Source organism: Echinops telfairi, unplaced genomic scaffold, assembly GCF_000313985.2.
Source record: "Echinops telfairi isolate 266 unplaced genomic scaffold, ASM31398v2 ScPeMD7_1;HRSCAF=3_0, whole genome shotgun sequence".
NCBI lineage: Eukaryota > Metazoa > Chordata > Mammalia > Afrosoricida > Tenrecidae > Echinops > Echinops telfairi.
In genome coordinates this window covers 29,848,812-29,872,643 of record NW_022103896.1, presented here as the reverse complement: position 1 = coordinate 29,872,643, position 23,832 = coordinate 29,848,812, and the positions used below count along the sequence as shown (strand labels likewise).

Here is a 23,832-nt window from a genome sequence, read left to right as displayed (position 1 = left end):
GCTTTACACAATTGATGTGTGTATGGATTGGGATAACAGTTGTATGAGCCCCTAATAAAATGTTAAAAAAATAAAATAAAATAAAATAAAACATTAAAAAAAAAAAAGACTGTCATTTAAAAGCCAAAGGTTTATGATGCCCAAACAGAGTGTTTTGAGCAATGACAAGATCATAGAAATAATTACATCTCATCCTAATAGGACTGCTTTGAAGAGCAGCACTATCATTTTGAAAGTAAGTTCTGGGGTGTTTGGTTACATAATCTTTATACCTTGGATTTCTCAATTGTTTCCCTTGGTATTTATTTAATGGGAGGATTGCCAATATATTTCGGCTCTTCTAGCTATTTCCCTGTCATAGTGCCTGGTATATGTGAAAATTCAGTGAATCTCTGTTCAATTGAATTATTGAATTATACCATCAATTTAATGTCAGCATTACAAGAAAGCACAAAGACTTTGGTCCTAGCTCTTAGGTATATTCTAAGGATTGAAAAAAGATGGTGTATCTAAGATTTCCACTATATTGGTATGTATGTATGCATGTGTATATATATAAAGCTCCATATATTCAAGATATCTTATTTGTGTAATTACCTTTATGAATTCTAGTATAGGTTTGCTTTCATTTCACAATCGTTTTGAGTTTTCTTACATTACACTGCATTTCTCCTTCCCAACGTTGTGAACATCACAGCTTTTGGGGAGATTTATACAGTCTCAGTCTTGCTTCCTAATGGGAGGAACTGCAATACCACACATTGTACAGGACAACCATGGTCTCTACCAACACTGACATTTTCCATGGTAGCAGCACAGGTGTTATGTTTGGATTGCTTCTTTCTGGAGACTTGGGTTTGCGTGCCTGGCAATGCTTGTCTCCATTTTTTTCTGAAATAGAAAAAATAAATTACATCAACATGTCAGGAATTTCCATCTGAAGTTTCAGCTGGTTCTGTGTCCAGGGTACACCCAGCACTTCGTCTAATCATTTTGCTCTGGAGTACAGCCATCGTATCTTCTTTATACCCAATTACTTGCTAACAGTTATTTTTAAAATAAAGATACCTTTTGCACTTAATTCCTTTGTATACCTTTTATTCCTTTGTATACTTTCTAGCCACTTAGATTTAGTTTAAAAATTAGAATAATGTCTGTACTTGCTGAATTTTTTAAATTCTTTTTTATTGAGTTTATTTTTTGAAGCAAAATTTACATTGAAACTATTTATGAATCCTGTTGATTTGGCTTATTTTTTCTCATATATTTTACTCCTAGGACATTTTCTAATATAAAACTTAGAAGATATACAAGGAGGTATCCCATAGGTATAGCTAAGTAGATCTATAATCTATAATGCCTTCAGCATTCTAACAATGCCGGAACCAAAAACAGCATTACATTTTGTTTGTGTTGTTGAGTATTGTTTTAACTGTCTTCAGAATCCTAAAGAGCAGACCCATGTGACTTCATCATTGATGCTACAGGTAGCTACTAAGAGGAAAAACCAGCATCCATCACATCCTGAGCCACCCCACAAGTAAAACTTTCCATCCTTTAGTTTCTCGCCAGCACCTCGATGTTTGTTCCAAACTCAATGTGAACACCAAAGATAAGCAGCAGTTGGCAAAAGGAAAAGGGGAGTTGACAAGTAGCTTGCTTTTCTATGTTTCCATGTGTGCTCTTGCCATTTTGCTGTAGCAGTAACTCTTGTTTCTGCATTCACAATATATTGATGTTTTTGTCCTGGTGCATAGGTTCACCCTAAGTCAGAACTAACTTGAGAGTACCTAACAATAACCAAACAATTAAATTGATCCCGAGTCCTGGTTGAGATTGAAACATAGAGGAAGAACAACAAAAACCGAACTCACCACAAATTGAGTCTCTGCCAACTCTTAGTGACCCTGTGAGACAGGGGAGAACTTCCTGTGAGTCTCAGAGACTGTAACTCTTCATGGGAGTAGAAAGCCCTGTCTTTCCCCCACGGATTGGCTGGTGGTTTCAAACTGTCTACCTTGTGGTTAGCAGCCCAATGCATAACCACTGCGCCATAAGGGCTCCTAGAGGAAGAAAATAGTTTATTAAAACTGTTTCCTTTGTTGATTTTTTTACTACTGTGTCTACATGCAAAAGGTCAGATAGGGAGGTAAGACTATAAAGTCTGGAAGGAATTTCGATGGGTAATGAGTTAGTAGCTTTATCCTCTATCACCTGGGTTTGAATCCCAGGCCCCCACTTACTGGTTCTTTGGTATTTAAAAAGACAGTTATTCTGAATCATTTTCATTATCTATAAAAATGAGATACTAATACTTGCCCAAATCTCAGGAATGTTATGACTAATAATAAAAGCAGATAACTGTTGAACTCTCAATATCTGAGCCAGGCAACATAGTAAGCACTGCACATACATTCTCTTCATAGCACTAATTCAGCAGGTTTTATTATGATCATTTTTCAGAGAAGAGTGAGGCTGAGAGAGATTATATCTTGCCTGAGGTTTATAGCAAGGATTCTAACAACTGCTGGAGGATTCTAACCCAGGAGGTCAGGATTCAAAGCCTCTGCCTTTCCCCTTAAAGGTCATTGCCACTCAACATGCAACTGTGCCCTAGCTGCTGTATGAGCACAGACATATTGTCTATATGCCTTCAGTTCTACAACCAACAGTATTCATGTGGCATAAGGGACCTTTGTGGGATGCACTGAACATATTCTGTAGGTTGAAAAAGTTAAACGCGGTTAAACCACAGATACCTTGGCAACCCAAGTTTAGCTATTAAACTGTTGAAGATTACTTCAGGCTAGTACTTCTTGTCCTGGTGATGGTTTGGTTGAGTATACTTGAAAAGTACTGATAATTTAAGGGCAATCCCAAACTTTATTTTTTCCTCACTAATAATGTAAATGCATAGGATTTAAAGAATTGAATCTATATCTCTGGGTTTATAATTATTTCCCTGTTTAATAATGGAAGTTTCTTATTTTGTTGTGGTACATATGATCTATAGGTAATTATGTAATGAAAGTGAAATAAATACCATACCTTTTTACATTAATGACATGGATGGACCTCTTTCGTATAGACTTTTCATTATGAATCCAAAAATATTCTTAGTCAGCAATTTGGCTGCAGTAATGCTTTAATATTAAACACCTGTGATATTTTAGAGAAAAATTATATTTAAGAAATCATATTCTAAAAACTCAAAATTTAGAATTTTCACACTTTGAAGTAACCCAGGTAATTTATTTTTTCTTGAAAATGCTCTATTTTGTCTAAAAAAATGCAGTTATATAAACAACACCATAGATACATAAAATCAACTCTGCATACCATAACAGTATTAAAGAACTTTTTCACTATTTTATTAGAACATTTCATTGTAAAGTTTAATAAACAGAAAATTATTCAACGAATCTAATTTGTAAACTACTTACTAGGCTTACTTCAAGACTTAATATTGTTTCTACAATATAAAATACTACAGATATAATTTAAAAAATAAAAATTGCTTGTCTACATTTAATGACTTCTAAATCTCATCTTGGACTTTTATGTATTTAGAATAAAATTTAAATAATCATCTCTTCTGTTTTAGGTCATCCATTTCTTTCTTCCTATTGATTCACATCTGTCCGCATGCAAACACACTGGTCTTTCTTCCACATGAAAAAGAGGAAGTAAAATCATCAACTGTCCCCACGCGCCACACCTCTCTCCAGCTCCCAGCTCATTTCCCTTGTCTTTGCAGTCAGACCCCTAAAGCAGAGCTGCCAGTGTTTGTTCTTCCTTATCAACCTCTGACCTCTCTCTGAAGCCGGGTCAAACAGCGCTTGGTCCTATCACTCACTGACACGCCCTTTCTACTCACCTCCCGATTTATTCTCAGAATAGCAGGAACTAGATCTTCGAAATGCAAGTCACAAAATGCCATAGGCTTTGTTGCAAAGTCTCTAAGGGTGCCCCGTTCATAAAACTATATAAAAACTGCTCCCTTTCCAGTCTCTCTTTCCACCACTTCTCCCCGCTCATGCATCTCCAACAACATGTGCTATTGTTTGAATCCGGAAATATGTTCTCGCCACAGGGCCTTGGTACATCCTGCCCCTCGTATCTGAAATGTGCTTCCTATAGACGTTCTCATGCTTTGCTGCCTCTGGAAAGCTCCCATGACTGTCTGTATCAGATGTCTTCTGCATCTGTGGCCCGCTCACATCTTGGCATCATCTCTGATTGCAGTCATAAATGCTGCACTCATTTTCCACTGGTGGCGCCCAGTAGACAGAGCTGTGAGCTCTAAGAAGTTGTGAGGCTTTCCAAAGATGATTATAACTAGAGGAAGCCATGTGAAGCCGACTGGCCACTTACTGCAGTACCGTTGTTCTCAGGTGCCACGGAGTCCATTCTGACTCTTAGTGACCCCGTAGGACAGAATAGAACTGTCCCATAGGGTTTCCTACCGCTTGAAACCACCAGGTTTCAAGACGAGGAAAGATGAGGCTTTTAGTTACAATCTCAGTAAACCACAAAGGCAGTTTTTCCCTGTCTTATAGGGTCACTAAGATTTATTTATTTAAGGTCATTTTATTGGGGGCTCTTGCAACTCTTATAACAATCCATACATCAAGGTCACTAAGATTTAGAATGACTTCATGGTAGTGAGAAATCTTTATGGAAGCAGATCATTCGGTCTTTTCTCCCTCAGAGCAGCTGGTGAGTTTGAACTGCCTATAAACCTTTCAGTTGGCAACATAAAGCTTAACCTTGTGCCACCAGGGCTCCTAGCTTCAGTGCTATGCATCTGTATTTACTGAATGATTCAATACTGAATGACCACTGTTGCATTTCTGATGATAAGAATTCACGAATAATAAAGTTTTCTTGTTTTTCCAGGTTTTGCCCAAGCAAACCAATTTAATTACGGAGTCGATAATGCCGAGCTGGGAAACACTGTGCAGTTAGTTTCTTCTTTCCAATCAGTCCCTTGTGATGTAGAAAAAGATGCAAGTCATTCAACTCATATTACATGTTACACCAGGTATGTTTTCAAATCTTTTTTTAATAGTTGAAATATATTTAAGAGTTGTGCAGTCATCACCACCATAAATTTTAGAATGTTTTCTTCATTCTTATACCCTTTATTATTGTTGTTATTGTTATTATTTTGTATCTGTTACTATTAACTCATTTCCTCCCAACTTCTACTTCCATAACCCTCCAAAAACCAAACTCACTGCCATTGAGTCAATGCTGATTCATAGTGACATACCTATATGTCTATATACTTATATACCTATATGTCTATTGGGTAGAACTGCTTCTGAAAGTTTCTGTAACACTTTAAGGGAGGAGAAAGTCCTATTTTTCTCTTGCAAGAGCAGCTGGTGGTTTCAAACTGCTGACCTTGTGGTTAGCAGCCCCGCACATAACCACTACATAACCAGAGCTCTTTGTCATATCCCCAAGGATCTATTAACCTATTTACTGGCTTTGCACATTACCTGTCCTGGATTTCATATAAAAGAAAGTCATACAAAAAACCCCAACAATGATAGTAAAATAAAATACAGAGAAACCTCAATTTAAAAAAATACAGAATAAAAATGAACAAATTAAAAACAAATGAAAATGTGATCATTTCAACTTAACTACATTGGCATTAATCCACTTTCCAATGCAGTCTATCTGAGAGCACGACTGTTCACATCCCTTGCTAATGGTGTGAGGGAGTTCAATGGAGGCTTAATCCATGTGGGGATCTGCAAATGGATTTTGGACTTTCACTGTCATCCATAGCCTTCCACAAACCAGGTCTTCAGATTTAAGCTCGAATCCAATCGCTTCCCTGATCTTGGATATTATTATTTACAATCCTCTTATCACACAGGCTGGTGTGCTCCTTCTATGTGGACTTAGCTGACACCTCACTTAGATGGCTGCTTGTTTTAAAACAAATGTCCATAAGACCCCAGATGGTAGTCTTTCTGGCAGCTGAGAACCAGTTGGTTTCTTCATGACACTTTGCTGTAGCACCCAGATCTTCAAAGATCTCTTCGTGAGTGTACATATTGAGTAGGGCCATGTCATGAGAACTAATTTTGGACTTGGAGTCTTCAGTGACATACAAGTCCATCTCAAGCAAGGGGGGGTGGGGGGAGGGAAACTAATTCTTTTTTGATTAGGCCTTACAATTAAGTGTGAACTCAAATTCCATTCATATATCCATGGTATGTATGTCCCTGGTCCATATAAGAGACATCATTATCTTTTTATTGGGAATATTATAGTAAATCTCCACAGAGCATAAGGTGATTCTACTGATAGTGTTATTAGCCAATGGTAAAATACTATTGAGAAAAGGAAAGTATACTTAACTAGGACAGAGTTTTAGACTAACATAAATGGATTGTACAGATTATAACCTTAAGTGACTGAGTATTATTTACACAAACAATGAGGATTGGAAATATAGGACAAAACTTTCCATTGTGGTCATTCACTAAAGCAGAACTGTGCCTGCTGGACCAAGACATGTCATAAAGAAGCAAATAGAGTATGAAAATGGGAAATATATGGTAGTCTGAAGTTGCCAGTTGTTGAGCAAAAATCATTGGATACCATCATTTTTATTGTATCATCATAACAGTATATACCTAAGTATGATGATAGCTATTATGAGTAAGGAGCTGATTTCTGCTCCCATAAAGATTTACAGTCTCAAAATCCAGTCTTGAAAACTCCCAGACACAGTTCCACTCCCTTCTGCAGGATCTCTGTGAGTCACAATTGATTCGATGGCCGTGAGTTTGCTTTTGGTTGGATTCGTGAGTAATGTTTTCCTGATGATCCTTTTTTTAAAAAAATTCATGATGTTTGAAATATTTTAGACTTTTATTTCATTATGGTGTTATTCCCTTCTATCTCAAGATAGAAGCACATTTTATATCCTGTCCCACTTTATTAGATCTATTGTTTTTATCATCACCAAGCTCTTTTGGAAGGTAAATAGCCACTATTAAGTTGTGATGATGTGTCTGAAAACACCAAAATCATACTTTCTTCACTAGTTTAATTAATTTTGTGTAATACTTTGACATGGTCATTAAGATTAAAGGTGGTCATTTTGTATTGTTCATTTCAAGTTCTTTACTAGCAGCCCAAATGGATGGATGTTATTAGCAAGTTAAAAGATTTTTTAAAAATCTAAATAGTTTTTCATTGTAACTTTTGATAGTGCCCTTAGAAATAGAGAGCACATGTTCCAGAGGATTTCCTCTATGTTAGGCTCACTGGCTTGTTTTTTTCAGCAACAAAAGCCTCCTTTTGGGATACTTGATAAGCTAATGTCTTAAATACACAAAGTGTAAATTAACTGGATTGAATTAGGTGGCATGTTACTATTGCATTTGGTGTTGGAAGTATGCTTTCTAATAAGTAGCTATGCACATAATCACAATAAGCCTGAGGTTCACGATAACAGTTTTACAATCCAAAGTTCAGGTGTAGAGCTTTAACTTTGTATAGTATAGTATATAAGGGACTCTAACCATAGATCAAACAGAATTTAGTACACTTTTAAAAATGCCATGTGCTTTTGGAGAGTTGAGTACAGAAGGTCAAAGGCCTAAGCCTGACTCAAACAGATAAAACTTGGCAGCAGATTTCCCCTACGATGCATGTTGGACCTGGTCTAGTTTTTTTAACTCTAAGTATTTTGGAGTTGTATTGTTTGGTTTGGTTTTTGATTGTACAGATCAGGGGGCACCACAGAAGTGTTTTGTCGTTGGGCGTCAGCCCCTTGAAGTTGAGGTATATGGTCTTCCATGTGGTGCATGAAAACCAGGCCTGATGAAGCGAAAGAGTCAGCAACTGGAATCAGGATTTTGGTGGGAAGGGGGCACAGAGGTGGGGGTGAGGGAAGGGTGATGACCTCAAGGGCGCCAAATAGAAAAAGAATATTTGGAAACTGATGGTGGTAGCCAATGTACAATTCTGCTGGATATGATTGAACGATGGAATGACTTCATATATGTCTTAATCCACGTAATCTAGGGCAGCATTTTTCACTCATGCTGGTTTTTGTGTAATTAAGTTGATTCCAACCGATAGCAAAACGACAGGCAGAGGAGAACTGCTCCATAGGGCTCCCAAGGTTGTGATCTTTATGGAATCCGGTTGCTATGTCTTTTCTCTGATGGTGTGGCTAGTGGGTTTGAACCTCCAACTTTTTGGTTAACTGCTGAGGGCCTAGCGATTGTGTTGATAGGTCTTGTTTTTCTACATTCATATCGCACCTTTAATAAAAGAGATATTATGTTTCTCATATGTTCTCTTTGTGTACCTTCCAGAGCAATGCCAGAAGATTCCTATACTGTTAAAGTCAGCGTGGATGGGATTCCCATTACAGAAAATAATACCTGCAGAGGTCACATCAGCAGCTGGGCCTGTACCTTCAATGTACGTACGCATCAGTTCTTTAATGTATATATACAGTAAACCCCGGACCTATGCTAATGCTAATCCGTTCTAGAAGGAGCATCGAAATGCGATGCAATCGAGTTTCAAATCAATTTTTCCCATAAGAAATAACCAAAAATGGGTTAATCCATTCTCAACCACCAAGTTTTTACCCTAACCTTGCCTTTTTATATAAAACATGACACAGACATTTCAAAGTAAGTTCAGAGTTAAATAATATCATTTAAATAAGAAACACAACATTAAAACGTGTTTAACAACTACAGTGTGGCCCATACCTTGAGACTGATGAGGATCTAGATCTGTGGAAACGGATGTGGAGAGGAGGGGTGGAGGGAGTCATTGTTTGGAAGGAGAATCCCCTTCCCTCAAATCACCCCGGTAGCTGCTTTGCAGAAGGTTTTCCACTTTTTTGCCTTTTGTCACGAGGACCTGGCTGGCTTTCTATAACAATTTTTTTTTTTAATCTGTCTAATGTGGTTTGCTGTTGGAGTTTTCTTAACTGTTTTCTAAAAAGGTTTACTAAATTATCAACAACAATATCAATAACACGGTTCACCAGTTCCTTATCATGATGATTCTTTTCAAAAAGCTCTTTCTTAAGACCCATGTTGTTGATCTAAAACCAGTACAACAGGACACAAAAACTAAGGGAAGGATAGCAAAACGCTTGGAACGCAGCTGCAAAAGGTTTAAACAATGCGTACGGACTGGAACACAAACTACTTTTGTTTACAAAAATCACGTGCATCAGGTCGGATTCTGTTTTGTGTGAGGTCCCATGCAAAATTTTCTCGACATTTTGAGTCGAAATCTGGTTATGTTGAGTACTGACGTGGTCCAGTACTGGGGTTCTACTGTAATTGACCTTGTGCATTTTTTTCCTCAAAAAATTGGATTTTTCTTTAATTTTTAGGACTTTATCTCTTCTAGTTGTGGTCACATGCCCTTGAGTTTGCTCTGACTGATAGCAACACTTGGTACAAAGAATGAAACATCCCCGTCCTGTGCCATCTTTACAATTGTTATTTTTTTAGCCATTTTAGTTATTTTTGATGCAGCCATTTTGTCAATCTATTTCATTGAGTATCTTCCTCTTTTCTGCTGACCCTCTACTTGACCAAGAATGATGTCCTTTTCTAAGGACTAGTCTCTCCTGATGACATGTCCAATGTATGTGAGATGGACCAAGTCTCACCATCTTCTCTCACGAGCGCCCGGGCGAGACTTTCTCCCAGACAGATTTGCTTGTTCGGCCGGGCCAGCTGGCCGGGATGCTTGCAATATTCTTGTCAACACCATAGTTTAAGTGCATCTGGTCTTCTCTGGAATTCCTTCTTCGTTGTCCAGCTGTCACATGCATGTGAGATGATTGATGCTAGCATGTCTGAGTCCTGTTTTTACCAATTCATCATGAAATACTACTTATAGCAAGTACCTAAAAGTATATTGGCATATAACTAAAAATAATTATACACCATTTCAATTGTCTTCCATGTGATAAAATCTATTTTATCATTGCTGCTTTGGCTCTCCTTCTTTTGCATTCATTTTATAAATAAATTAAGCATTTATATTTCCAGATGATTCTCTTATCTAGTCTGTTTTTTCTCTTTCTGTATTCCTGCTCTTAGATCAGGTCTTTCTTTTGCATTTTTATTGGCTCACTCTTGAATTTTAAGTGGAAACAAATTTATTTTCTCTTTTTCAATAATTTCTACCATAATGAGATATATGTAGCACAGAAGTCACTCAAAAGTTAGTTGTCCTAAATCCTTTTTTATTGTTTGGACTTGATTTGTGTCATCAAATCTTCTCTGGTTCCTCCTTGTCTTCTGGCCACCACTCACACTTTTAAGGGCCCTTATGATTACATGGGGCCGACTAGGATAATACGGCTTAGCTCCCTATTGAAGATTAGCTGATCACCAGGCTTATTTCCATCTTCAAAATTAATCTCCATTTGCCAGGTAACCTAACTGATCACAGGCTCTGAGAAGTAGGGTCCCCAGACCCCCACCCCCACCTGCCTACCCAGGCATTAGGCACACTGATAAACTTCATAGAATTTCATTTTTGACAGTTCATGTTTGTTTTCACGATTCTTAAGAATTATACTTGAGAATCCAGGGCGGATGAGCCTTACAGGACCAGTGGTGTGAGTGGCGAAACAGGGAGGGTAGAGGGAGAATGGGTAGGAAAGAGGGAACCGATTACAAGAAACTATATGTGACCTCCTCCCTGGGGGATGGACAACAGGGTGAAGGGAGATGTCGGACAGGGCAAGATATGACAAAACAACAATTTATAAACTATCAAGGGCTCATGAGGGAGGGGAAGGAGGGGAAAAATGAGGACCTAATGTCGGGGGTTTAAGTGGAGAGAAAATGTTTTGAGAATGATGTACAAATGCGCTTTACATGATTGATGTGTGTATGGATTGCGATGTATGAGCCCCTAATAAAATGTTTAAAAAAAAAAGAATTATACTTGAAAAAGAAAGAAAGAAAGAGTTATACCTGAGCTTCTATAGAAAGGCATCACGTTGGTATTTAAAGCTTACTTTACTGTGCTTTTCTCATGTTTTGCTTCTATTTTCTAAAATATGTTTTGTTTTCCTTCATGAGTAGGATTTCTGAATGTTATTCCTCTAAATTCCTAAAAGTCTTTACTAGAGAGCATGATTAGTGTGGTTTTGCTTACACTTGTAGCCAAAAGGATGGCAGAATTTTCAAACTGCCATGCTAAAATTGTTTTTGAATTCACAGTAATTGAAACAAAAAATGTACTTTGGGCGGTAAGAGAAGGATCTTGAATAGTCAAAATGATATTCTAAACTATACCAACTATATGTAAAAGAGACTATTTTGACAATCATGTCACAAGTACTGTTGATATAAAGATTATGCACAAAGTAAAGATATTTCATGAAAGTAAGGAAAAATACATGAAATAGATTTATTTTTGACATTATTACTTTTCAGGCAAAAAGTTTCAGAACTCCAACAATAAGGAGCATTACGCCATTATCTGGGACTCCAGGTCTGTTATATGATAATTGAATTCGTATATTTTAAATTAGGAATATATTTCACATGATTATGAAGATGCAAATTATAATATATGAGCATTTATAAATAATCTATGTTTTATAATCAGGTACTGCAGTACTGATTTAGACTCAGTATAAAATTGAAAGTTTTAGATCTGTAGTAAAAATTGAAATTTGGGGAAGGGCAAACTTTAGCACAGCAGCTAGTAGAGGGGGGTTGGGAAAGGAGTAACCACGGCAAACAGGCACATGGGAGCTGTGGGGGCATGTAGTTGACCACTCTCCAGCCAGTGCATGTTTCTTGGTTTCTCATGAAAAACATTTTATACACCTATTTTTTTTTCTTTCTAAATTCCTTAAGTCCATGGGACTTAAACTTTTTTTTGTGCTTATAAAATCATACTCAATAACTACTCAATAATTTTGCTTATAAAATAATACTCAAAGCAGAGCAAATTATTAATAATTTTACCTTACACATAGATCAAAATTTTGATATGTTGTCTTGTTCTAATCTGTGAATTTATGTGCTACATGAAAATATATATCATCTTACAGAATTAGAATATATATGGACACACATATAACATGCATGTTCTTTAGTGTTACTGTGTTCTTTTTCCACTTAAAATTATATGATGAATATTTTTCTTTTAAGATATTCTTTAAGTGGTTGATTTTGTAAAATAATCAATATTTCAAAATTATTTTCAATGGCTCCTTATAAATCTACTGTATTGTCGTTAACTTTTCTTTTATTGAACATTTGACTATCATCCCAGTATTGCATAATAATAACTATAATCATATGAGTTTATGAACTTAACAGTACTATTCAAGAATGCCTTGACAACTCTGGGTATTACTTTTTTCCCAATTATATTTATATGAGAATATGTTAAGGCATTTAAAAAATTCTATTTCTGTGGTTTATGTTATGAAGTATATTATGCATTTATTAACTATTTGCATTTCTTCCTCTTTTACTTATCTGGTCATCTCCTTTGCCTAATTTAAAGCTGGTCATCTTTTAACATTTTAAGTTACAAGATCTCTTTATGTGTTAATGAAATTAGTCATTTCTATGCCATATATGTGGCAATTTTCTTTCACATTTACTATACAGTATGTTTAAAAAATAATTTATGATTTTCTATAATTAAGTAACTCCTAATTTTAATGATCAAAGCTATAGGTCTTAATTTTTATTATATCAACCTTAATTATACTATCCTAAGATTATGTAGTCATCTTTTTTCTAGCACTTCTATGGTTTTATTTTTTAATTTTAGTTTTTTATTTCATCTAGAATTTACTTTGTTGCATTTATTATTTTCAAGTAAATCACTCATTGACCCTGTTACAATTGTTGAATATTGCATATCTAATCTTTCATGAAACTTCTTATTAATCTATATATTCTTATAGATATACTCATGTTTTATTATAGCTGCTAGAAATTTAAGAAAAATGCTAAGTAACCATTGTAAATTGCAGTGTCTGGATACTTATTTTATTAGGAACACTTCTTGGGTTTGAACATTAAATTTAGCGGGAGATAGTCTTACAGAATTTTGCCCTCTGTGTTTAGGTACATTAATAACAATCCAGGGGAGAATCTTCACTGATGTCTATGGAAGTAATACTGCACTAAGTTCTAACGGGAAAAATGTTAGGATTTTGAGGTAACTCTTTTATGCTATTTTGTAACTCTAAAACCGGATATGATATTCCAAAAATAATGGATTCTGTGATATTAGAAACAACCACAATGTGATGGGACTAACCAATATTTTTAGCCATATTATGGGTAGAAAACTAGATAGTTGGATAACTCGTGGGATTAGTTGTCAATATACTTTTATTTTCTGGTGTGTTTTAATTCCTTCTCTTTCTGTAATGGATTTTATTAATAGAACCAAAAACCAAACCCAACCACTGCCATCGAGTAGATTCCGACTCATAGTGTCCTTACAGAAGAGGGTAGAACTGCCCTGTGGGTTTCCGAAATTCTTTGCAGGAGTAGAAATCCCACTCCCAAAATGATTGCTTTATTTTGTTTTCACTGTAGCTAACATTTATTTGTGTATTTTTAAAAACCCAAACACACGTCCTTCACATTCACTGCACTCACCTCACCTTCCTGATGCCACAACCCTTTCAGTTTCTCATGTGGTGGTGACCCCCAACCATAAAATTATTTTCCTTGCTACTTCATCACTGTAATTTTGTTGCTGTTATGAATAGTAATGTAAATATCTGATATGCAGGATGTATTTTTATTGTTACAAATTGAACATAATGAAAGCATAGTGATTCATCACAAAAACAATATGTAATTATTTATTGTGAAATATTTATTTCTAATGACAAATAAATGAAATGTTTTGAAGCATGGTGTAGCATGGGTAACAGTCTTCACACGGATAGAGGAGCGGTGTCTCGGCTCCTATGATCATTGGAAATATGTGTTTCCCGGTGGTCTTAGGCGACCCCTGTGAAAATGTCATTTGACCCCCAAAAGGGTCGCGACCCACAGGTTGAGAATCGCTGCTATAGGACAAGGCAGAATTGTCCCTATGGGTTTCTGAGACTCTTGCCGGGAGGGAGTAGAAAGCTTTGTCTTTCTCCCTAGGAGGGGCTGGTGGTTTCGAACTTAAGGCTTAACCTGCATTACTGTTAGCTGCCCCGTGCATGACTCACTGCTACCCCCGGGCACTATCTTCTTTTAAGTGGGGAATTACTTGGAATTACTTAATGAAATCACAGAATCCTGCAATCAAAAGGCGCCTCGCAGGTCAGAGATGACAGGACTTTACTCTGAAAACAGTTCTCTATCATCTATAAATACATTCTTGTTTTCGTTCTTTAAATGGGAGGTCTTTAAGTTACTTGCATCCCCTTCCTGCCACGTTGACAAGGATACTCAAACCAAACTCTAAACTGACTGCCATCAAGGGCATGCTGACTCACAGAAACCCTGCAGGACAGGGTAGAACCGCCCCTGTAAGTTTCCTGAGACGAACTTTTCTCCCGCGGAGCAGCTGGTGGTTTCAAACTGCCGACCTTGAGGCTCACACTCAACGTATAACCACATTGCTTCGGGGCTGCATTTTATCACCACAGGAGAGAGGAGAGCGCAGCGGACCTTGTCTTAGATGGAAAGACCGAAGACCCGAGTGTTCAGCCTGTTTCTGCTTTTCCCGGTCTGTGAATTTGGCAAATCCACCATTCAGATTCAGTATGGTAGGCCTACCAATGAGTAACAGGTCTAGTCTTCTAGGAGAGAATACAATCTCATCCCATCCTATTTCCACTGAGTCAATTATAACTCACCTCGACCCAATGGGACTGAGTAGATCTGCCCATGGGGTTTCCAAGACCGTAAATCTTCACGGAAGTAGACTGCTACACCTTCCTCCAACCTTCCCTTCATGGCCTCCATTAGCGGCTTCTTCTTTCGACTTTCCCGTGATGGTTATTTGGACCCCAAGTGGCCTTGTGGTGACAGGTTGGACTGCTACTGCGAAGTCAGCAGTAGGAACCATCCGCTGCTTCATGGGAGAAAGACAGGGCTTTCCACTCAGGGAAACTCTTTCAGACAAACTCAGAAGAACCCCGCAGGGCAGTCTATCGTGTCCTATAGGGTCGCTATGAGTTAGAAACGACTCCATGGCAGTGGGAGAATGCTAGAGAGTAGAATATAATATTTATTATGTTTCAGATACCGAAATATACTATGATGATTATGTGTACTGTCCATCTCCCCCAGTGGGGGGGGGGTGGTCTCCAAGGTCAGGAATCCTTCTCATGTTCACTGGTGAACCCCAATACCTGTAGAAGGGACTACCACACGATAGGTGTTTGTGGAGTGAATAATAGTAATTGATGCAGAGAAAGAAATAAGGTGGCTAATGTGTTTGGCTAAGTTTGGTCTGAGATAATTTATTGGATATAACTTGATATTTTCTCACAAAAATATTCATACAGAGTTTATGTTGGAGGAATGCCCTGTGAGCTTCTCATACCACAATCTGATAACAGGTAATAATTAAAATAATTTTCTATCGAAAAATAAATGTCACATATAAATATACTTATTTTAATAGTAATTTCTAACAGTATTTCATGGCTAAATTCATTATAATTTATAAATCAAAATATGTGTGGTGAATTAATAATCTTTTATATAGTTAGGTGTCAAATACCTTTTTCCAGTGTAGTAAGTTTGATATGCACTATTATGTTATTATAAGAAAAGATGTTTTAAGAAACATCTTTATCAAATAATTATTTCACTTGGTAATATTTTAAATACATCAAAATCAACATCAGTGGGAATAACCAAATCATGTTAAAAATATGTAGCTGTTAAGGGACATGTACTTAAATATCTTTAACCAAGGCTGGGCAATATTTTTCTTTTAAGTTAAAATGTTGTTTTAATCATGGTTTCTGTCCAGAGACACAGTTTTAAATAAATAAAATGTTTTTAAGGGGAGTTAATATTTTAAAACTTTAGTGTCAATATAAACATTGATATGAACATGTATGTTATTAGGTATGGTCTAAAACTAGACCATCTGAGTGGAGATTTGGGCTCGATGATTTGTAAAACAACTGGGACTTATATTGGTAAGTACTGATCACCATTCTTCATCATTCCCATAGGTACCTAACTCCATCCCCTGTTCTGTATCTCCTCAGCTCTCCTCTACCTCTCTGCCTTTTCCTTTCCTTTTTTGATTTCTCCCTTTCCTTGGCATCTCTGCAGTTTCAGGAGAACATGTGTGACTAAGTTTTTCCCTAAGGTTTATATTTAAGGTAAGCTTATTCTGGTTTTGTCCTTTTTCCACTCTGCAGAAAATAAGGAGAGCATGCTTGTTTTACCTGTAGGCTGAATATGACTGTATGCCCACCTCCCCACTGGCTCTGCACAGGGAGCCCTGGTGGTTCTGTTGGGCTTGCATCAAACTGTTCATTGGGAGATGCCCACTCCAACAGCTGTGCCAAGGGAGAAAGTTGAGGCTCTCTGCTCTGGGAAAGAGGGATGGCTATAAATGAGTCAGAATCACCTGGGTGGCAGTGGCTTTTGTTTGGGGTTATGGTTTGTTCTTTTTTTTCCCAATTCATTTTATTGGGGGCTCATACAGCTCTTATCACAATCCATCCATCCATCCATCCATCCATCCATCCATTGTGTCAAGCACATTTGTTGCCAGCATCATTTTCAAAACATTTCTTTCTACTTGAGCCCTTGGTATCAACTCCTTATTTTTCCCCTTCCCTCCCCCACCCTCCCTCCCTTCCTCACGAACCCTTGATAATTTATAAATTATTATTACTTTTTCATGTCTTACACAGACCGATGTCTCCCTTCACCCACTTTTCTGTTGTTGGTCCTCCTGGGAGGGAGTTATATGTAGATCATTGTGATCAGTTCCCCTATTTCCCCTCACCTTTCCCTTCCCCTCCTGGGATCGCTACTCTCATATTGGTCCTGAGGGGTTTATCTCTCCTGGGTTCCCTGTGTTTCCAGCTCTTATCTGTACCAGTGTACATGCTCTGGTCTAGCCGGATTTGTAAGGTAGATTTGGGGTCATGATAGTGGTGGGAGGAGCATTAAAGAACTAGAGGAAAGGTGTATGTTTCATTGATGCTATACTGCACCCTGACTGGATTATCTCTTCCTTGTGACCCTTCTGTAAGGGGATGTCCAGTTGCCTACAGATGGTTTGGGTCTCCACTCTGCACTCCCCCTCATTCCCATTGATATGACCTTTTGTTCTGGGTCTTTGATGCCTGATACCTGATCCCATCGACACCTCAGGATCACACAGGCTGGTGTGCTTCTTCCATGTGGGCTTTGTTGCTTCTCAGCTAGATGGTTGCTTGTTTCTCTTCAAGCGTTTAAGACCCCAGATGCTACGTCAAGAACACAGATCTTTCAGTTCTTGAACCATCACATATCTCTGCTTCTGGGCTTTTGTTAGCTTCTTATCCTGAAAATTTCAGATCAATGGCACATTTTAAAGCTTCCTCTACTTCTTGATAGCTTTCTCGAGGGATAAGCTCATGTCATAGCTACTGACTAACTCTGTCACTAACTCTGTGTAAGGGCTTAACAGTGTGTTCAGCTTGCATTTGTCAGCACCTCGTTGCATGTCTGTTTCAGTGAACTAGCTGCTGAATGAATGAATGACATGTCTTGACATTATGGTTGTGGTATCTGCCTGGTTTTCCTATCTATAACCTAAAACAAGTTCTCTGTATTTTAAAAAGTGTATCGTATTAGTTTTTAAATTGTTGGCACTTCTTTAAGGTAGCCCAGTTTTCATCTCTTTTAAGTTAATAGGTGGTGGTATAGTTATAGTTATAAATCTATGCTTCTTTTCTCTGCTTTGCAATCAGGTTTCTGATATATAGTTATTATTCACCTGTGATAGCATATTTAATTGTGTGTATTTTAATTAATTCCAGGTCATCACAATGTCAGCTTCATCTTGGATAGCGATTATGGAAGGTAGGCCATTGTATAAGAAGTACCTTTCATAACCGATTTAATGAATGGAATAAAATAATATGCATTCATATATATTTACATAGTGCTACAGACCCTGAGATTAAGAATCTAATGACTTTAATCCCCTCAATTAACTATTAATATGTTGTAACTCCATTCATAATTTGTGCAGCAAATATGACCTTGGAATTATTGGGCAATCTAACATTAACTAAAACAATAACAACAAAATCAAAAGTTTTGATTTTTTTATTGCCAAGTGCTGTTTTGTGTAGTGTAGTTCTTCTGATTTGATTATAGTTTTATCATTAAAGTAATTGAATTTTAGTTTAAAACAATTGCAGGTAAGAGTAGATAAAATTTCATAGTTAATGAAATTAACTTAATGGTTTTCAAATCAAGGAATAGAACACTGTGCAAGATGATAGCTGTAACTCTCAGTTTGCCATCTGAGCACTCATATTAATAACAGATATTTATTATGTTTAATAAAACTACAACTTGTTTCCATTCTCCCTATATCCTCATTTTAGCAAAAATGTTCATCACATATTTACAGAAGTATCCAAATATAAGAATTTCAGTATTTGTTGAAAGCCGCCTACTTTAGATAATGAAAACAATGATTAACATTTAGTGGTGTACTTAACACTTCACATACATCTTCCTGTTTAAATCTTCCAAAGATCTTATAAATGGAGTACTATCATCCATTCCCATGTGGAGCAATCAATACTTAGGAACACTGACTAATTTCTCCAGGGTTATCCCGCGTGTAGCAAGCGTGGCTGAGATGTGAGCCTGTAAACTCCAGCTCGAGGACTTCCGTATTCCGTCCCAGTGCTCTCCGGAGGAGAGATGGGGGATGTCAGTTGTCAGCGATATTCCTCACTGCTGGAGCTTCTTCACCCAGGGTTGCCTAAGAGCATCTGCAAATGCCTGGGGCCTTGTTGGCCGGTCCAGGTCCAGGCACTAGGTATGCTAATGGCCTGTCGTAAGGGCTATGGATTTGCCAAACCTACATTAATTGTCCTGCCCCAAATGCCATCATGCCTGTGATTGAACAATGTGGAGCTAGTTGACAGAAATCAAAGTATTATATTACTTTGGGTCCAACACTGATACAGCTCTGCTAAACCAGCAAGTAGGATAGGTCTCTTGGTCCCTGTTTTGAGTACTCTCTGAATCAATACTCAATGATTAGTAGAAGCTTAAAAAACAACCAAAGTAGATGTTATTCCTGTGTTCACAGACTTCTCAGGGTTAGATGTAGTCGCTCCTTGTGTGAGTGTCACGGAGATCAACCTGTCACCACTGTGTTTGGAGAGCATTCCATTTTAGACCCTTATAACAATCGGCTTATAGCCAAGCGATGCAGGTATTGGATACTCTATCAATATACATCAATATAGACTGAGCCCAAACCATGCAGATTACAATCCAAGGGCAAGTTGGAGTGGATGAAATGCGAATAATGCTAGAATTCACGTTTTTAATTTACACGGGGCCACATAACAGGGTCCCATGACTTCAAAGATATGACATACACATGTATAGCATAGCTAGGTAGAATATTATGGATTTATTGAAAATATTTGAAAACTATGTTAGATGCAATAATCATTTTGTTTGAAATAACTTCCTGAACTCCAGGTGGCTCTCCGAGGTATTTAACACCACTCTTCTGAAGTGAGGAAAATGAAGTCTTATTCTGAGTCTGTGTGAAAGGTATTAATCCATCATCTCCTTCTCAGAAAAGGAATTATCCCAAAATAGAAGCTTTGACTGATCAAGCTTGAATATATTTGATAATTATACATGTATATCAATATGGTCTATTAACATGCGTGACAGCCTAAACTTTAAAAATTCTAGTAAGTTTGTAAATAATACTAGACAAAAACACCCCATCTGATTGTTGAACCAGCAACCTTGATTTACACTTCTTTTTACCAAACACAGACCACAAGCTATCCTTTTGTATTAATCTCTCAGAATTTGTTTCTATGCCGAACATTTTTAGGAATTTAAGATAATTGTTAGAAATCTAATATTCACAACTTTGAAAAATCTAGTTTTAAGATTAGATGATATTGTTAAAATGTTAACTCTTATAAATGATAAACTATATTTTACAAGTTTTAGGAATATTTCTATCAGGTGAACCAATTAAAGGTCGTTGTGATACCGATATTTTATTTCTGTTAATATCCAACCCTCTCTCCTCTATTACCCTCAGTACAAACAACAGCTGTTCCAAACTGATAAGGTTCCGATGAGACGCCTTAATTGAGAGGTGCCCCGTCATTATCAATAAATTAGAGAAAATCACCTCCGTGTCATCCTAAATAAATTACACTCAAATTCCATTTCACTTCAGGAGGCAGTTTTTCCACTGACTTAAAAAGCAGGGTTAATTTTTCAGATGTAATCTAACCTGAGGCAACACATTGGAGCTACAGAGCTTTCACATCTCTGAGAAACAGACCCAAAGGCTGCCCATAAAAATATAGGATCCAGTATGTATTTCTTAAACAACTAATTTGGCATTAAATATTTCTGGGGCCTCTTTAGTTTTACAAATGCACATTTTAATGCCTGTGTGAGATTTGCAGAGACTTTACCTGCTGGGTTCAACTACAAGATTTGTATTCTTTTGGATTTTGGCTCAGTGTATTATAATTACGATGAATGTCTTCCAGTCATGACTCTTAATGAGAGAGGGTAATGGGACATTTCCTAGGGTCAGATCCTTCCCTTCTTACCCTCCAGGTAATGGAAGTGCAAATGTGAATCTTTAAAACCAAAACAACGGACCAATGAACACATTTGATGCTTATTAAGGATGCTTACAATTTGGTGGATTGCTAGCTTATTTACTCTCATACATGTGGACTGTCATAGAAATTAGTGGACAAGGGAGGAGTACTGTGTATTTCTTAGGTTTGAAGGCAGCATCTTGTCCTCAAACTGCTTTATCTTGAATAAGAGAGGTGATCTCTCGGAGCATCCCCTACCTTGTTGGTTAAATGGTGTAGCAGATTTTTCAAAAACCAAACTCGTTGCAGAATCCCGCGTAAGTGTCCAATGAGTGTGGTGATGTTTCACCAGTTGGTTCTGCCCGAGAGGAGAACAGGATGGTCAGTAGTAGAGCCTAGCTTTATCCCCTTTTCTGTTTTGTTTAAATGTCAGTATAATCTTTAAAAATGAGTTTTATTGATGTTATCATTGACCCAGAATAAAATGCCCATGTTTCATGTGTACAGTTCAGTGAATTCGGATAAAGGTATCTACATGTGATGCCAGCCAACAGAGCCCTGGTAGCACAGTGCTTACAGCACTTGCCTGCAAACAGAAAGGTCAATGGTTCAAGTTCATCAGCCAATCCAGGGGATGGATGTGGCAAGGTGCTTTTCTCCTGCAAAGATCTTCAGCCTTGGGAACCCTACAGGGCAGCCAGATGCCGCCCAACAGCGTTGCTGGGAGCTGGAATTTGGTTCAACTGCACCAGGTTTAGTGGTAGCTCAGTTCTAGCCTCCAACTCAGATACAGCTTTGTATCTTCTCAAAAGTTCCCTTCTCCGTGCTGCCAAGAGCCTGTCATTGATCATCTTACATGTATAAGGGGCTTCAAAAAGATTGTGGAGAAACTCCATCAATTCTGCATAGGAAATCCAGGAAAGGTAAATTTAGAGACAGTAACTGGATGGATAGTTAGTTACCTGGGGTCATGGCAGGGGAGGTGGTGGTGGAGGAATGGGGAGCTAACTACAATGGTAGGAGAAAGAAGAAAATATTATGAAATTGATTGTGGTGGTGATTTCACAACTTTCTTAATATGATTACGTTGTATGATATGTGAGATATATGCCAATAAAACTATTTTAAAAAGAAAAATGTGAAAAAAAATTTTTCTCCTTGAAATTTAAAGATCATTTTTAAGCAGGAATTTTAACTTTTCTTTTTTTATCAATAGGAGTTCCCCACAAAAATCAACATATTTTGTTTCTTCTCTCAATAAAATTTCCATGTTTCAAACATATGCAGGTAGGTGTCGCTGGTCCAGGTCTGTGTGTGTGTGTGTGTGTGTGAAAGAAACAAAGAGAGGGCAGTATCTTCTTCCTTTCATTAAATTTAAGACAACAATGATTGAAAAGAGTATGATTAGGAAACCCCAGAATTAAGAGAGGGTCCTGAAAACGATATTCCTAGTGTAAGTTGATGGAGAAATAAATTCCACACACCAAAAGAGGTAGCAAGGAAACTTGCATGTCTCAACTTTGTGGGTGAAGAGAGGAGAAGAAATCTCCCCTTTATTTAGACCACAAGCCCTGTGCTCTTAGACTGGAGGCCTGAGGGTGTGCTTTCAGTGTGAGCGGAAACCATCCCCTGCAGATTATGGCGTGTGTGCTTCTCTTTAAAGAGTCCTCGGGTCAATCTGCGCCCAGGAGGGTCAGAAGCAGACACAGATGCTCCAGGAATATACCTCCTTTCAGCTCAGGGCACGTTTAGATTGCAATAATGTTTAAATGCAAACTAGCAGGTGTCTAAATATTAGTCATACACAATTTCTAGAAATTAATTAAAGGTGAGAGAGAACTCATGTAGAGCTAGATATATGCACAGATATCTCTGAATACATAGAACCTCAACATTTGTGTACAGCTGTTGAGTCTCATCGTAGGAGGCCTGGTGGTGTCGTAGGTTATGTGTTGGGCTGCTAACTGAAAGATCAGTGGTTCGAACCCACCAGCTTTCCCAAGGGAGAAAGCTGAGCTTTTCAACTTCCATAAAGATTTACAGTCTTGGAAACTCGGTCTTTTCTACTCTGTCCTCTAGGGTCACTGTGAGTCCGTATTGCCTCACAGGCAGTGAGGGCATGAAGATCCATTAATATTACTATGAGATGTATATGCATGTGCTAGAAAGAAAGGACTAGGAAAAAATGTCTGTCTGTAAATACAAGAAAAATTCATTCTTCAGCAGCAGATGAGAGAAGAGACTGTTCTTTGGGAGCAGAACTTCTACGGGTTGGCCATGCATGTCTTACAGCCCTCAACCGTCCCAATACCGTTATCCATTCATACCAAACACCACAAGTCCTGATCCTCAGGAGTTACAGGTCTTAGGGAAAGTTATATTTATTGTCCTCTGAGAATGATTGCATTAGAGACAAAAATAATGGAACACCTATTTCATGTAGTAACCTAATACCTATCTACAGCTTCCATTCTCAGGTCCAGGGCATTCTAAATTAAAAACAGAAAAAAGCATTTGAATTTGTGAGTAATATCTGTGACATTTCACTTCGTGTGCTTTCCCACAGAGGTCACGGCCATCTCACCTGCCCAAGGAAGCCTTCAAGGTGGCACCTTGTTAACAGTCACAGGCCGGTTCTTTGATCAAACTGACTTCCCGGTCCAAGTTCTGGTTGGAGGTATTTGTAAATTTTCATTCTTAATATATGATTTTATAGAAGAACACCCCTGGATTTGGTTTAGCAATTAATAGAGAGAGTAATAACCATTTCTTTATGTTCCAATTTTTTTCTGTATTTTACATTTAAAATGAAGTCTTTCCCCCCAACTACCAGGACCCCAATTCTGCCTTGCAGACCTGGTTAGACCAGATGATGCACAGCGGTACAGATGGGAACTGGAAACGCAGGGAATCTAGGACAGATGAACCTCTCAGGACCAGGGGTGACAGTGGCGATACCAGGAGGGAAGGGGGGTGTAGAAAGGGGGAATTGATCACAGGGAGCTACAGATAAC

The 23,832-nt window shown here is 37.7% G+C and overlaps 1 protein-coding gene across 1 annotated transcript in view; it reads left to right on the top strand.

Moving 5' to 3' along the window:
• The window catches only part of PKHD1L1 (PKHD1 like 1), a 182,255-nt gene that overhangs the window by 6,858 nt on the left and 151,565 nt on the right, over positions 1-23,832 (top strand). Inside the window, 9 exon segments of the mRNA XM_045287100.1 lie at positions 4,900-5,044; positions 8,355-8,463; positions 11,469-11,526; positions 13,128-13,221; positions 15,527-15,580; positions 16,098-16,171; positions 18,017-18,059; positions 22,035-22,105; positions 23,385-23,495. Coding sequence (XP_045143035.1) covers positions 4,900-5,044; positions 8,355-8,463; positions 11,469-11,526; positions 13,128-13,221; positions 15,527-15,580; positions 16,098-16,171; positions 18,017-18,059; positions 22,035-22,105; positions 23,385-23,495 — 759 coding nt within the window.